General features: G+C 32.1%; 3 protein-coding genes across 5 annotated transcripts; all 3 read right to left on the reverse strand.

Annotated features, from left to right (window-relative positions):
* Positions 1-45: 45 nt before the first annotated feature.
* SBH2 (sphingoid base hydroxylase 2) lies at positions 46-2,763 on the reverse strand. The gene is made up of 2 exons (XM_022034937.2): positions 2,210-2,763; positions 46-767 (listed from the first exon to the last, which is right to left on the reverse strand). The coding sequence occupies exons 1-2, from the start codon at positions 2,429-2,431 to the stop codon at positions 213-215; spliced, it is 777 nt and encodes a 258-aa protein (XP_021890629.1). The 5' UTR covers positions 2,432-2,763; the 3' UTR covers positions 46-212.
* A 2,228-nt stretch (positions 2,764-4,991) lies between these two features.
* On the reverse strand, positions 4,992-8,124 carry ORC6 (origin recognition complex protein 6). Of its 2 annotated transcripts, none has more exons than XM_022034900.2 (10): positions 7,793-8,124; positions 7,659-7,705; positions 7,464-7,568; positions 7,284-7,364; positions 6,913-7,024; positions 6,756-6,818; positions 6,579-6,666; positions 6,325-6,395; positions 5,387-5,483; positions 4,992-5,282 (listed from the first exon to the last, which is right to left on the reverse strand). In XM_022034900.2, exons 1-10 carry the CDS (start codon positions 7,910-7,912, stop codon positions 5,206-5,208), a joined length of 861 nt encoding a protein of 286 aa, XP_021890592.1. In that variant the 5' UTR covers positions 7,913-8,124; the 3' UTR covers positions 4,992-5,205. The 2 variants fall into 2 exon arrangements, with proteins under 2 accessions (XP_021890592.1, XP_021890591.1); XM_022034899.2 differs by having other exon boundaries at positions 4,992-5,285.
* Positions 8,125-8,903: 779 nt separating this feature from the next.
* Positions 8,904-13,194, reverse strand: LOC110809108 (ARM repeat superfamily protein). 2 transcript variants are annotated; one of them, XM_022034831.2, is made up of 9 exons: positions 13,041-13,194; positions 12,253-12,375; positions 11,683-11,880; positions 11,325-11,403; positions 10,785-10,930; positions 10,308-10,421; positions 9,823-9,954; positions 9,358-9,471; positions 8,904-9,254 (listed from the first exon to the last, which is right to left on the reverse strand). In XM_022034831.2, the coding sequence occupies exons 1-9, from the start codon at positions 13,092-13,094 to the stop codon at positions 9,225-9,227; spliced, it is 990 nt and encodes a 329-aa protein (XP_021890523.1). In that variant the 5' UTR covers positions 13,095-13,194; the 3' UTR covers positions 8,904-9,224. The 2 variants fall into 2 exon arrangements, with proteins under 2 accessions (XP_021890523.1, XP_088068714.1); XM_088212588.1 differs by lacking the exon at positions 13,041-13,194 and having other exon boundaries at positions 11,683-12,142.
* Between the last annotated feature and the right edge of the window lie 101 nt (positions 13,195-13,295).

Here is a 13,295-nt window from a genome sequence, read left to right on the forward strand (position 1 = left end):
CAAGTTATTGATACTAAAATGGATCCGAAGTAGAAGACAAACATATTTTGGTGCAAACAATTTCATTGTTGACTTCTGTAATCAGCACAAACCGGTATAAAGCACAACAATATTCTTTATATACACATCATATAAACTGTGGCTCGTTAATAGAAAAAGACCTACTGCTACTGATACATTTTCCCATCAATGGTGTCTCACCATGTAAACAATCAATCATCCTTGGATTCTTTAGCAGGCCGCGCTTCGAACCCTCCACCTGCTCTTTTCTCAAGTGAATAAGGCATATAAGTTCCGAAAATTCTATCCCACATGACAAAGAATGGTTGCGAGAAGTTATATTTGCTGCCATACAATTGGTGGTGGACATCATGATATGCAGTATTATTACCAAATATCACATGGAAGACGTTTCCCGGGAGCCAGAGCCCACAGTGGTCATCTACTGTTTTGATAGTGGCGAATGTGAAGAATAAGATTGAAGTCCGGGGAGTCATCCCAGAAAAGAGAAAAGATAAAGCTCCACCAATTGTGTCAAGGATAAGACCTTCCAATGGGTGATTGTATAGAGCTCCAAATGCATACGGGACAACAAGTCGATGATGTTGAGAATGGATGTGTTTATACAGGAACTTGTTATGGTGCATGTATCGATGCATAAAATATTGCCATGTATCTAAAACCAACATTCCCACAAGAAACTGCCTGGCTAGGACAAGTAAGGAAGGGACATGCGCCGTAGCAGCCCCAGAATCATCTCCTGTTATCTGCAAACCAAAAGAGAAAAGAAAATCAAAATTCCATAACTAGACGTAATCATTTCCTCACGCACTAACATATTTGAAAAAAATAATAATGGATGCATCATAGAAGCCAGTAAATTCCTCAACCTGTTTTCCCAGCTAATATAGACATGTAAGAAAACTAATAGCACAGAAGTAAATACTATAAGAAACCAAAGTATGAGTTCAGCTATGAAGAGAACAGAAACTGCAGGTTATACCAACAACTCCGAAAGAAAAGTTAGCCAAGAATTGGGTTTTCAACAGCAGCAACCCTATTTTTCCATAAAGAGACAGAGAAAGCCTCTCGTAGATGATTATGAAATCATAAAAACTAAAAGAAAGTTCAGTGTGTTAATTCAATGACTTAGATTGTAGTCCAGTAAAACATATTTCTTCAAGAACAAGGTCATACACAGCAAAGAAAGAGTCCACACAATTCTTTGCCCATTTTTGGCACGAGTAACATACAGCATCTTCAAGTTCCGTGAATGTCACCCACATCAAACATTGTGCTCAAGAAAATCAGAGTGAGCATTCCACAATTATGAAATACAGCAGGTTGAAACTAATAAGAAGTGGATGAATATGGTGTGAATCACTACAAATTTCACATTCAACCCCATCATCTTAACTCACTCACCAATCTTATTGACTAAATGCAACAACCAACACCTGGGACATAACTGGTCATAGGCCCCAATTACTTCACACAATATCTCAATAGCTAGAAAACTCGAAGAGTGCTATATTTGCATTTATTCAAATAGTGAGCTACCAACAACCCATATATCTAAACCCCTGCGGCTAGAAGGTACCAAATTTAATGTGATCTCTTGCTTTCCAAACCTGAACTTATACAAGAGCCTTGCAACAAGAAGGCTTGACCGAATTTATTGTGATCTCTCGGTGGCCAACCCTGACAACCGGACCACAAAATCTACCATTCAATTCCCTTACCTCAACAAAACATAAAAATACTGGTTTCTCTAGAATTTAAATAAATGCTTCAATAAAAGTGCCTTAAGCTAGACTTAACACGGATCCATATTGAACAGGAAAACCTAAATTTTAGTTTAGAAAGAAACCCCCTTTCCTTTCAAACACATCTCCTAATTTATCAAGGCAACCATGAAAGTAAATTTTAAAAAAAAAAAATTAAAGCAGAGAGTTAACTGCATAGAAACAAAAAAGCATCAGAAAATATCTTAATAAATTCTAGTGTTGTATCTCATCAGTCATCAAATTACTATAATTAAATTGCTTAATCAGAGAGCCATGATTACCATAAAATAAACATGAGCTAAACTCACATCTAACTCAAAAATACCAATGAAGTTAAGGAAAAACCAAATATATTATAATTAGAATATAGAATCGAAAGAAAAATCAAACAACAAAAAGAAACAGGAGGGAAAAACCATTACCGTAAACAAAACCATAGCAACAATCGCCTGAACGGTTTGCTGAAGAAGAACGCCTTTGACGACATTTGCTTTCGACACCAAATTCTTCTCATCTTCATCTTTCTTCGAATGCAATCTGTACTTCTCGAGCGAACCCAAAGCAACATAAATCCCTGAATACACCCAATAAACCACTATCGGCACGAAAGTGCCCAACAACTCATCTGATATCGCAAAACTCATCTTCTAAAAACTCCCGACACCTAAATCAAACACATAAACTAGGTCGTAACTGGTGCTTAACACTTCATTTATAACGCAAAGGAAATATAATAAGAGCTTGCGAAGAAGACAGGGAGAAGGAAGCAGGTATTTATCAACGAATACTGCCACTGATCACAATTACATTAGGGTTTGAATTTGGAAAGGGAAATCGGAAATTCCCTTAAAAATCAAAGAAACACTCTAGAGATTTTATATTCCATTTAAACAAAAAAAGATTACATGAAAAAAAAGAAGAAAGAATCAAAGTGTAATTTTGGTGAAAATCCTGAGCAGATTTTCTCAATTAATAAAGAATCCGAAGAAATTTATTAAAAAGTAAAATAAAATCTGGAGGGGGAATCATAAGGTGTAAGGCATGTAGATCGAACGTGGCAATTTGGAGACGGCAGAATGTGGGCCCCACCGGTGGTCAAAACGGGGGCAGAGGCCTGACGTGGTGAAATAAAACCAAGCTTAACAACTGGATTAAGAACTAAACCGTTAATTAAATGATCTGGAACATGTTTACGTGTTTATTTATGGCTTTACAGTTCATTTTATTCTTTCTTTCTTTTTTTTTTCTATTTTATTTTTATACGTATTTAATTATTTATTTAAATTCAGAAATTGACAAAAATTGGAAAATTTAACGGTTTATTATTTAGTATATATAAATTAAATTATTATTTTCAAAAATAAATATTAATTTAATCTATATTTTTATGGACGTAACAATTATTAAAATAAAATATATTATTTATAAATTAATCTCTCAATTAACTAATTAAAGTCAAATAATTTAAATTAAAGTATTTGTTGACCAATGCGTTACCAGCTCATAGCCTCAATGATTAGCAAGTGGACACGTTAAATTTATTAGCAAAATTGTTTTTTTCAAATTATTATTTTTTTTAAATCTTTATTTTGTTATTACAAAATATATATAATTTTATTAAAAAGTATATACTTGGGATTATATATAACTCTTATGATAAAATTGAGAATTTTAAGTAAAAATCTCAGTACTCATCCTTTGTAAAATATATATGTATATATAATTTTAGACAAACATTTAATATTGATGTAATAAAATATTATACTTAGCCTAAAAGATAATGTCTACATGAGGAACTTAAAAATAATTAGAAGATTAGCATGTAATCCACTTTTGATTATGTATATGAAAAGATTGGATTACTTACTAATTTTAATATACACATGTAATTTAAAAAATATTTAAAATATCTAGTTAAGATAATATAATACTCTTACTATAAAATTAATAATCTAAATTAAATCATTGTAATCCATTTCTCACAAAATATATATATATATAATTGTAGAAACGAATTTATACTTTATCTTAAAATTATGATGGAGTCTTAAAAAAGAAATATATATAACAGCTTTTATTACAAAAGGTCAGAGATTTTTATTGCAAGAGATTGATAAAATTTAATAATTAGATATATCTAAATTATTATATTATTCTATTAAATTTAATGGAAAGACAATGAAGTTGTATTAATATTTTTAAAATATTATAAAAAATTAAATAAATAATATACTTGGACAATAATATATTTACTTATTTTTCACATTTTCTATTCATTTGTTGTTAATAATATATTGAAAATAACTTTTTTACTATTTAAAAAAAATAAAAAAGTAAATAAAAAATAAAAAAAAACTATAGTTAATGATTTGTGATGATAACAATTTTAAGTAAAAAAGGAAAGCGAAGCTGCTGATAATTACATGTTTCTTATTTTTTGTTATGATTCTTCTTAATAATATTATTAAAATTAAATTTCTCGCTGTTAAAAAACTTGATTTGGAAAAGTATGAATAATACTTTTGATAAAAGATGCTTTTCAAAATTTTTATTTTTATGATTCAAAGAACAAATAAAATATATAAATAAATTAAAATTAATTTATAATCGTGTTATAGGGGGTTGATAATGATTTCACATAAAAATGGAGTTGAATTTTTTGGTGGGCTCGTATTCTTTAAAAGCATTTTTATAGGAAATAGAGAATTTGAAGTCTTTGTTTACTTCATCTTATGGTCTTTTTCTTCTTCTTTGAATATAATATAATAATAAAATTAGATTGGGATGAGACAACCTGCAAACATCCAAAAATAAGAAAAATTCGCCCAAAGTGCTTTGTCAACAAGAATTTTTTTCAGTCGCCTAGGCTGAATTGAGCAAGTTAGGAAGCTGTCATGGTACAAGGAAAGGCACTGACTAACTATTGTATTCATCCTTAATATTCTGGAAAAAATAAGAAGCAGACCACCGTCTGACTATTTCAATATTCTTCTCGCTGAAATAAAAGGTCCAACTTGGAAAATCAAATTTAGATTTGTAGACTACTTGGCAGAGGTTGTTTGGAAGTTTTAACTCATAAATTTTCAAATGAAATTCATTTTTCTTTTATGTTGCTATCGATGCATACAACCTAAACTCGTACGTCTAATGAATTAGTTAGCAGTAAACTATTAGCTACGCAGGGCATGTCATTAGTGGTAAGAGGACCAATCAAAGACAACAAATTCTTATATGTGAATTTCCAGCAAAGCTTCAGGGACTATAATATGAAATATCAACAGAGAGAATCTATCCTAGTTTCCTTTGTTTTTCCATGTAGACTTTCATTAAATTAAATCTAACCAGGAGAAAAAAAAGCCATGTACATTGCTTCCAAAACTTTCCAATCTAGCTAGGGCAAGAAAGCCATGTGCTTTTCTTACGAGGCCTCCAATTTTTGGGTCTCGGGAACTTTCTTCAGAAAATTGAGGCTGGTTTGGGTGGTTCGCTTGCAGGCTGCTGGGGAAAAAAAAAAAAGAAAGAGGCAGAAATTAATGAATTAGTTGAATTGCTTCCTTTGAAATGTAATGAAAGACAAATTAACAAAATATATCATTTACTTTTTGCCATGTTTTCCTTATTAGAAGAAATGACTGATGATTTCCAATCCTCATAAGCAGCTTTCTCCATTTTTTTTTGCCGCTTGTAACTTGAGAGCTGCAGAAGTTCAAAAATGCTTAGTAGTTTATTTGAGGTTCAAATTTGTTAAAGATACAGTTTATACTTGATCAATGCAGCTTTCAACAAGAGGAGAAGCTACTAGGCTGACAATTCAGTTATTGGAACAACTATCAAATCATGCTACTTTAAGGAGGCAAAGGAACTCTAGAGTTCCATTACAATTATTACATAGTACCATTTTGCTTCATCTCAAATTGCCTGCAACTATATGCCCTACCTGATACAAGTATAGATTCTCTTTGAGCATTTGTCTTTTCTGATGATGAGGCAATACCTCATAACAAACGGAAGCTAGCAAGTTATCTAAGCAGGGACTAACAAGGATATCAGTAGTTAAAATGTCTAGCAATTAGAAATTTCACTGTCTTAAGCTGGTGTAAAGAGCAGCACTATCAAAATTTTTAAGGTGTCTCAAGGAATATTGTAAATTAGGGTCCTCGGAATCTGAATCCAGGGCAGCATTCCAATGATGGAAAAAGTGATAAAGAACAATATGCACTTTAGCAGTCTCTTCATATGCATATATTTAGATCTTACATTACTTATAGTTGATCTTTACTTTATTCTCATTTAATTTCTAAACTTTAATTATTAAATATAAGAGAACCATAATTTACATATTTCATATATAATTAAATCAACATCTACATTTATATTTTCAATTCTACAAATATTGGTAGTTGTTTTGTTAAAAAAAGCTACCAATTTTTTAAAAAAAAATAAAAGAAAAGCTACCATAATATTAGCAAATTACTATAACTTTACAACCAAAAAACGAAAGGTAACAAGTGTTTTGAGATCAGAGAAACTGCAATACCTCCTTTCCATCATCAGATATATAACCACCATCCTCAAGTCTCCTTTTTCCAGGAAACACATCAAGCAACTCTGGTTACCAATGGAGTCAATTTAAGAAATACCCAATATCAGTACAAATGTTTAATGATCTAAAGAATTTATAATATCCCAGCAGCTACAATAGCAGCAACGAAATCAAAATGTTTACTACATGCAAAATGGACAATTGAAAGAGCATGGCAAACTTAGTTGTAAATGAAAATCAGGTCCTACCTCGATTCCCTTTCACTTCTCTGGGATCCTTCTTTTCCTTTTCAGTCCCAAAAACATCATGACACAGGTCCTTCATGGAGGTAGAAACCTATATACACATAGCACCTAAATTAGCACAAAGAAACCACAAGTTTCCATTTTAAAAACCAATCATACCGGGAAAAAGACATCACATACACAGGAAAATTCAGATTCAGCTGTCCCGCAAACCTCAATCAACTTAAGCTTGTCTACTTTAAGCTGCCAAGCAATAAATTTTATCCCCAAAAGTTAAAAGCAAAGAAAATGTTTAACAAAACCAGCTATCTTATTACACAAATCACTCCTAGGTTACCTTGTGCTTTTTTGCACACAAGTAGAATGCAACTGCAGTAAATAATGGGCGAGTGAAGTCGGCACTTGCCCTCCTTGATGCCGGCAGTGATGCAACAAACCGTTTTTTGTATCTAGCAATAGAACATTCCATTAATGCACATAACCAAATAATTCATCAAAAGTAATTGCATCAACAAAAAGTTTATAGATACACAATAAGCTTTATGCAGCAGAGGACAGATTATCTAACAGTGTTAGATAGGAAACTTATGTAAATGATTTCTCCTTTGTGGCATTTTTCCAAACATGTATTGAGCAGAAATTTACAGCTCATAACTGAGCATACACTTCGTCTATAACCTATAATATATACAAGATAAAGAATCTTACAGTGACAACCCCTTCTTCACAAAAGGAATGATTCTAACGCAACCGAATTGGATCGCCAATTCTCTTATATCCAGCGTTGTCCTACGAAAATATATTTTGTCAGTTAAATCCAAATCCCATAAACATAATGCGAAATAAAAAAAAAAGACATATATCGGAAGGAAAACGTAAGGAACTCACTTGACACCAATGCCGTTTTGCAAAAAATTGAAGGATCTATTGTAGGCCTTCTCTGACATACCACTCAACCTAATTGCAGTTTGCCTATCAAATATTATCTGCAACCTACAATTACATAAAATCCGCCGATTATAGCACTTAAAATATGTATTAATGAAGAAAAAACGCAGATCAGTGGAGCATTGAAATGGTTACCTTGTGGCGGCGATTTCCAAGCATATTATAGATTTACAAATCTCACCCTGCAAAAGCAAGTCAGGCTGCATTAGATAAAAAATTTACAGAGATTGTTGCTTAGATCAATGATATTTACTGATTAAGACGCTTACGACTCCAATGATGGATGAATCAAACTGGACGTCACAGAGGCGGCGGAGCTCGGCGGCTTTTCGGATCAGGTACTTGGACTCTGAGAGACCGAGCTTCTTTGCGATGTCGGAGAGATTCATTTCTGCTGGGGGTTTAGAAACGGAGCATCAGATTCCTTCTTGTGTTTGGAGAGAAAAATGGAGAAATGATCTAGGTTTTGGATTCTTTGAAGATGAAGGAAGAATAATCGGAGGGAAATAAACTGGTTTAGTTGGCGGGAACATGGAAGTGTTTTCGAAAATGTTGAGCGCGATATGTTTAAAAGACGACGCAGGACTTCCCCAGTATTTCCATGGGCGCCAAGGTAAGAATAAATAATTTAAATAGTTAAGTTTTTATTATTTATTTATTTTATTTATAAATAAATTAAGTAAAAACCTTTTTACAATAAATTTAATGTTTAAAATACACTATATGAATTATAATATTTTAGAAAATTACGAAAATTATACCAATCTAATTTCGATTTTTTTAAAAAAAAAATTATTTTAAAATTGATATAATGAAATTTAAAGTATTCATTTCAAAATAAGAATAATATGAAATGAAAAGCTAAATTACAAATAAATTTTATATTTTTATATAATTTATTTGTGTCATACGGAATATTAAAAAAAATTAATAATTAAAATTTACATATTTTAATTTTATTTATTTGATGCATCATTTTAATAAAATATTAATCTTCTTACAACAAAAGTACAAGAATGTGTTTAGTTCAATTATTTTCCAATTATAATTCCTATTCTTATATTAGTTTTAAAATACATAATTATAACATAATATATCATGTTTAGGTTTATTATCATGTCACTTTCCTTAATGGTAAAAATTAAAATTTGACCATAAAAAAATTCAAATTGAATGTATGAAATTTCATTTCAAATTTTATATATACTTACTTGTTTGTCATCTTAATCCAATTTACCCATTTTTTGTGTGTGTGTGTGAATATTTAACCTAACTTTTATTCAAATCAAAATATAATTCTCAAATGAATTCTTCATTGTTTCTTAAGTTGTTGTGTATAACCTTTCTTTTAGCCGCCGTAAGTTAAAACAAAATAATCGATGAAATTAACCACAACGGATTATAAATTTAAACTACTTCTTTCTCGTCGAGAGAAAGTCGAGGAACGGAACATCACAACTTTCTCTCTTGCTCTATAAATTGAGTGAACGACAGAAAAAATTATAAATCTCATACAGGAACTAACAAGAGTTTGAAATTAAACAGTGAAATTTCCGCCACATAAAGAATTCTTCTTCGTCTTCTCTCTTTTTGATAGCAAACCTGTCTAAACTTCAGATGACCCTTATAATCCGATCAATGCATTATCCTGGTTGATATAAAGAAGAATGAAATACACTGCTACTTTGAGATTTAATTGGATTACTCTTCTGTGCCGCTGACGTTAACCAGCTGGAAAACAACAGAATACAATCAATATATATGTATGTATATAACTTTTTTACGAACAGTTAACGAACTAAAAGAATGATACTATGGGAGTGATTAAACCTACCAATGAACCAATTTGCTCGTATGCTTCCATTACTTTTGGATCTTCCTCATCTTCATATCCTATTTGTAGGATTCTTGGTCCATTCACAGACCAAAATGCTCTTCTACCTGCCTCCTGGAAGGAGAAGAGATTACAATGTCATTCTTCTCGTGAAAAAGCATTACCTTCCTTCGAGAGGATCAACACGCAGGAAGGCCGAACAACAGACTAATTTCCTCCTTGCAAACACATTCATGTATTTGCACATTTTTTGATAGAAATATATAAACATTCCATATATGTAGAATAATTAAAGCAGAAGCAAAATAATCTTTTTGATAAGACTAAAAAACAATATTTTAAATTTTCTAATTCTATCATTATTTTTCATGTTCTTTTATTGTTGATTAATTAGTATTTTTGTGATTGAAATATATAAAAATTTGGAAGACGAAAACTTTGGAATGAAAATCTGTATTACTATACCTGTAATGTTATCAGATATATAGCCTCCAATGCTTGAACACGAATCTCTGGATCATTAACTGGTTCTCGCTCAATCGATAGTGCACTTGCAAGCTCCAATGGCATTTTTGAGGTGTCCTGCTCACTGTATATCTGATACGAGTCTCAAAGTCAATCAATAACAATTCAATCCACAAAGTTTTGTTAAGTATTGAAATAGACCATCTTAAGGTTCTACAACTTGCAACTTAAAGGTTTGAAAACAACAAAATTATTGTTGTTAAAAAATGAAATAATGCAAGGAACAGAGCTATCTGTTACATTCCATAAACAAAACTATCGAATAAATATAAAAAATGGAACTACCTTTTTTAGATCATATGAGCAAAGAATTTTAGTTATTTGAGAAGTGATAAGGCACAGCAACGTGCCAAGCCACACACCCAAAAAGACAAAGGCACAATAGAGTTCAAGAACTTTTCGGCTTTTTCTCTTCGTATAGTTACCTTGCTGCCAGCAACAGGTAGAAGTAGAGCTGGCCAAAGAAACTCAGATATCAAAAGTAGATTCTGTAGTTGATTCTCAGCTTCGAAACAGCAGTTACGAACAGTTCCAGAAACCTGTAACCCACATTATGTTAGATGAGATGGCAGGATTTTAATCAATCGATGTAGAAATAATAAAAAGCTTAAGATTCCATTTGGTATATAAAAAATATTATTGAATTCTAATTTCTTAACACATTTATCTGTATATAAACAAGTCATTCCAAAGAAAATATTTCATGGAAAGCACTGCCAAGAGCATTTGAAAAAGGTAAGCAATGAAAAAGAAACAACATTGCATAGGACGTGTCTATCATTTGAGACGCGACTTTATCAATTAAACTGGTAGGTGGAAGAAACACAATTCAAGCATGACCAACATGTTAATTTATAGTCGACTGTAAGAAACTTTGAATGTGGAGTAGTCTTTCAAATTACCCCTTTCTTCCGCAATTGACTGGTTGAATCAAACTGTCTAATAATCTGCTTCAGCAACCCTCTCCTAGGGTCCAGCAACATTTTCCTTCCTTCTTCTTTCTTTGATATGTTTACAAGTATTGAACCAACATGCTCAAATGGGTCATCTGGTAGATGCACAAAGAAAACATACTTGAATTGTCAAATAGACATACTAACGTACATGCATTGAAACTGACAAATGCAATATTATACTGCATAAAAAGTAAATAAGAGACAGGAAAGTCAAGGAAAAGACCAAGGTTTTTGGGATTTTAGTTGCAATATTAGGAAAGTCACAGCTGAGCAGGCATGAGATCGAATCCATAAAATTTTATCCTTTCAAGATCTTCTGAACATTACAAAAAACTGATTGGTTAAGATTTCCAAAGGATGCAGAACTAAGAAATTTGAATTTTCCCATAGAACAAATTAAAAATAAACACGTAAGGTTTAATGAGTAAAAAGCTCACATAAAATGCATATAAGAGCAACCTCAAACAGAAAAGAAGCAAAACTCACCACTAGTTTCACTACCGGATCGGCAGAATGACCTAACAAGCTTCATGACATAGAGTCCTTGCATTTTCTCATCACCACTCTAAAAAAAGAAAAGACAAAACAAATTCCATCACTAATGTCCGCTCCTAAGTTTAAAAATCTCATTAATTAAGCCATTCTTTCATAATATATGTTATAATATGCTGATGTGTTCACTAGAAATATCTAAATTAAATCATTTATCTCAATATTTGAATTACTGAATGAAAATGAAACATCTAAGCCCAGAAGTAAAAAGGTATCCTCTTCTTTCCATTTTTATAGGTATGTAGGCAATTAGTGACAGCTGTGCACAATGAGACAAGAGAAGGCCGGGAACCTGAAGCAAGGAAGAAATGCCATCATCCAACTGTGTGAGATTGACTAGAAGCATAACCAGCAACCTAGAAATGCTAGAATCAGGCTTGTACAACAAGTCCATGGCAATTTTAATCATTCCCATTTCAACCATCTTCGCAGCTAGTTCCGAATTCTGGGAGAGATTTACAAGAGCTTCTGCAGCTGGTTCTGCAACCTCCTGAAATGTCATATCGATTTGATTAAACAAAAAATGAAACCATGGAAGCAGCACAATGAAACACATTGCTTGAAGAGGCAAAAAAAGTGTATGGTTTTGGCCAGATTAGTATAGGCCATCAAGCTGAAGGCACTATTAAATCTGACATCTCCCAATCTGATAAATGCACCAAGATCACTAAACATCAATGGCATCAATAAGGTGGGTTGGTCGGAGGTTTAGTTGTTCAATTTGACAAATGTGATCGGGAATAATTATCCACCTACAAGATCAGTTACATATTCAGATATTATCTCAATGGCTTATCTACTTTCAGAACATCAATCATTTAAGAAAATTAAACAAAATAACAATTTTGCACCAAAGGAGTACCTTATTTTCACTTAGAAGTCGAGACAGTGATGAAAGCAGAACTTTTGCATGCTTGGAAAGGGACTGCAAACCATCCTCAGACCCAGTTAATCCACGAACAATATCAACAGCTGCCTTTTTCACCTATATGTTTAAATCCATAGAGATCATACGTTGAAAATGTATACAGTCGAAGTTTTAAAAATGAAGAATTAGAAAGCATTAAGCAATATAATCACATGAAACCAATGAAGCAGACAAACTTTAATTCATTTCTGAAGAAAATTATCTGATATGTTAGCTTTTTGCGTTCAGTTAACAATCAAGCACCTATAAGATAGATGAGACCAGTTTCAACTCCAAAAAATAAATAGTTAAAGAACATTTTTCTTGTTGAAACAACTGGCAGTGGTAGTTCACATTAAAAATAAACACCTCGAAATGCTCATTTTAAACCTTTAATGTACAACAAGGACAAGAATTCTGTAGACTAAAAGAACGATAAATGACACTTTAATCGAAGACTTGAACAAACTTCTTTAAATACTGAATTCAATTGTTAGCCAAAATAGCAAAAAGAACAACAACAGCAAATCTTTTAAGGTAGAGTTTGATTGATTATCAATTTAAATTTTCATAATTCTACTTTTTGAGGTTCGCTTAGCAACAGTAGTAGGGAAATTGAAGAAAAACTCGGACATCTAGTAACCGTGAGTTTAAACTCTGATTCGTAATTATTTTGGGGATTTTTAATCTTCGTCCTCCAACTTCATGAGACTCTAACGTAGTGTTTAAGTAGAAAAACTTACAGAGGGAGATGGAGAAGATAGGAAGTCTAGTAGTTCTTCCAGTTCAGTCGCCATTGTTGTCCGTTGAGGCTGCTCACAGGTCTTCTCTTCGGTATCGTAACTAGGATTATGAACATAAGCCCTTGAACGGCGTCGTATTGACTTTTTAACTCCATCCAAGTCCAACCACCTATCACATGGATAAACGCACCGTTTCACTGCAAGTTGAATATGATACTAAATATTTTAATTTAGCATTACTTTTATCAGAAAAAA

The sequence above is a fragment of the Carica papaya genome, chromosome 2, assembly GCF_054855325.1.
Source record: "Carica papaya isolate Zhongbai chromosome 2, ASM5485532v1, whole genome shotgun sequence".
Taxonomy (NCBI): domain Eukaryota; kingdom Viridiplantae; phylum Streptophyta; class Magnoliopsida; order Brassicales; family Caricaceae; genus Carica; species Carica papaya.

Excerpts from the sequence above, each read along its gene's own strand:
- ORC6 (XM_022034899.2), bottom strand. The coding sequence starts at position 7,912 with ATGAATCTCTCCGACATCGCAAAGAAGCTCGGTCTCTCAGAGTCCAAG. Across the intron at positions 7,706-7,792 it reads ATTCATCCATCATTGGAGTC|GGTGAGATTTGTAAATCTAT; the intron begins GTAAGCGTCTTA and ends TTGCTTTTGCAG. Across the intron at positions 6,667-6,755 it reads CTGAATCTGAATTTTCCTGT|GTTTCTACCTCCATGAAGGA; the intron begins GTATGTGATGTC and ends ATGTGTATATAG.
- SBH2 (XM_022034937.2), bottom strand. The coding sequence starts at position 2,431 with ATGAGTTTTGCGATATCAGATGAGTTGTTGGGCACTTTCGTGCCGATA. Across the intron at positions 768-2,209 it reads TTGCTATGGTTTTGTTTACG|ATAACAGGAGATGATTCTGG; the intron begins GTAATGGTTTTT and ends TTTGGTTTGCAG.
- LOC110809108 (XM_022034831.2), bottom strand. The coding sequence starts at position 13,094 with ATGGCGACTGAACTGGAAGAACTACTAGACTTCCTATCTTCTCCATCT. Across the intron at positions 11,881-12,252 it reads GACTTCTAAGTGAAAATAAG|GAGGTTGCAGAACCAGCTGC; the intron begins GTACTCCTTTGG and ends ATGACATTTCAG. Across the intron at positions 10,422-10,784 it reads GTCAATTGCGGAAGAAAGGG|GTTTCTGGAACTGTTCGTAA; the intron begins GTAATTTGAAAG and ends TGTGGGTTACAG.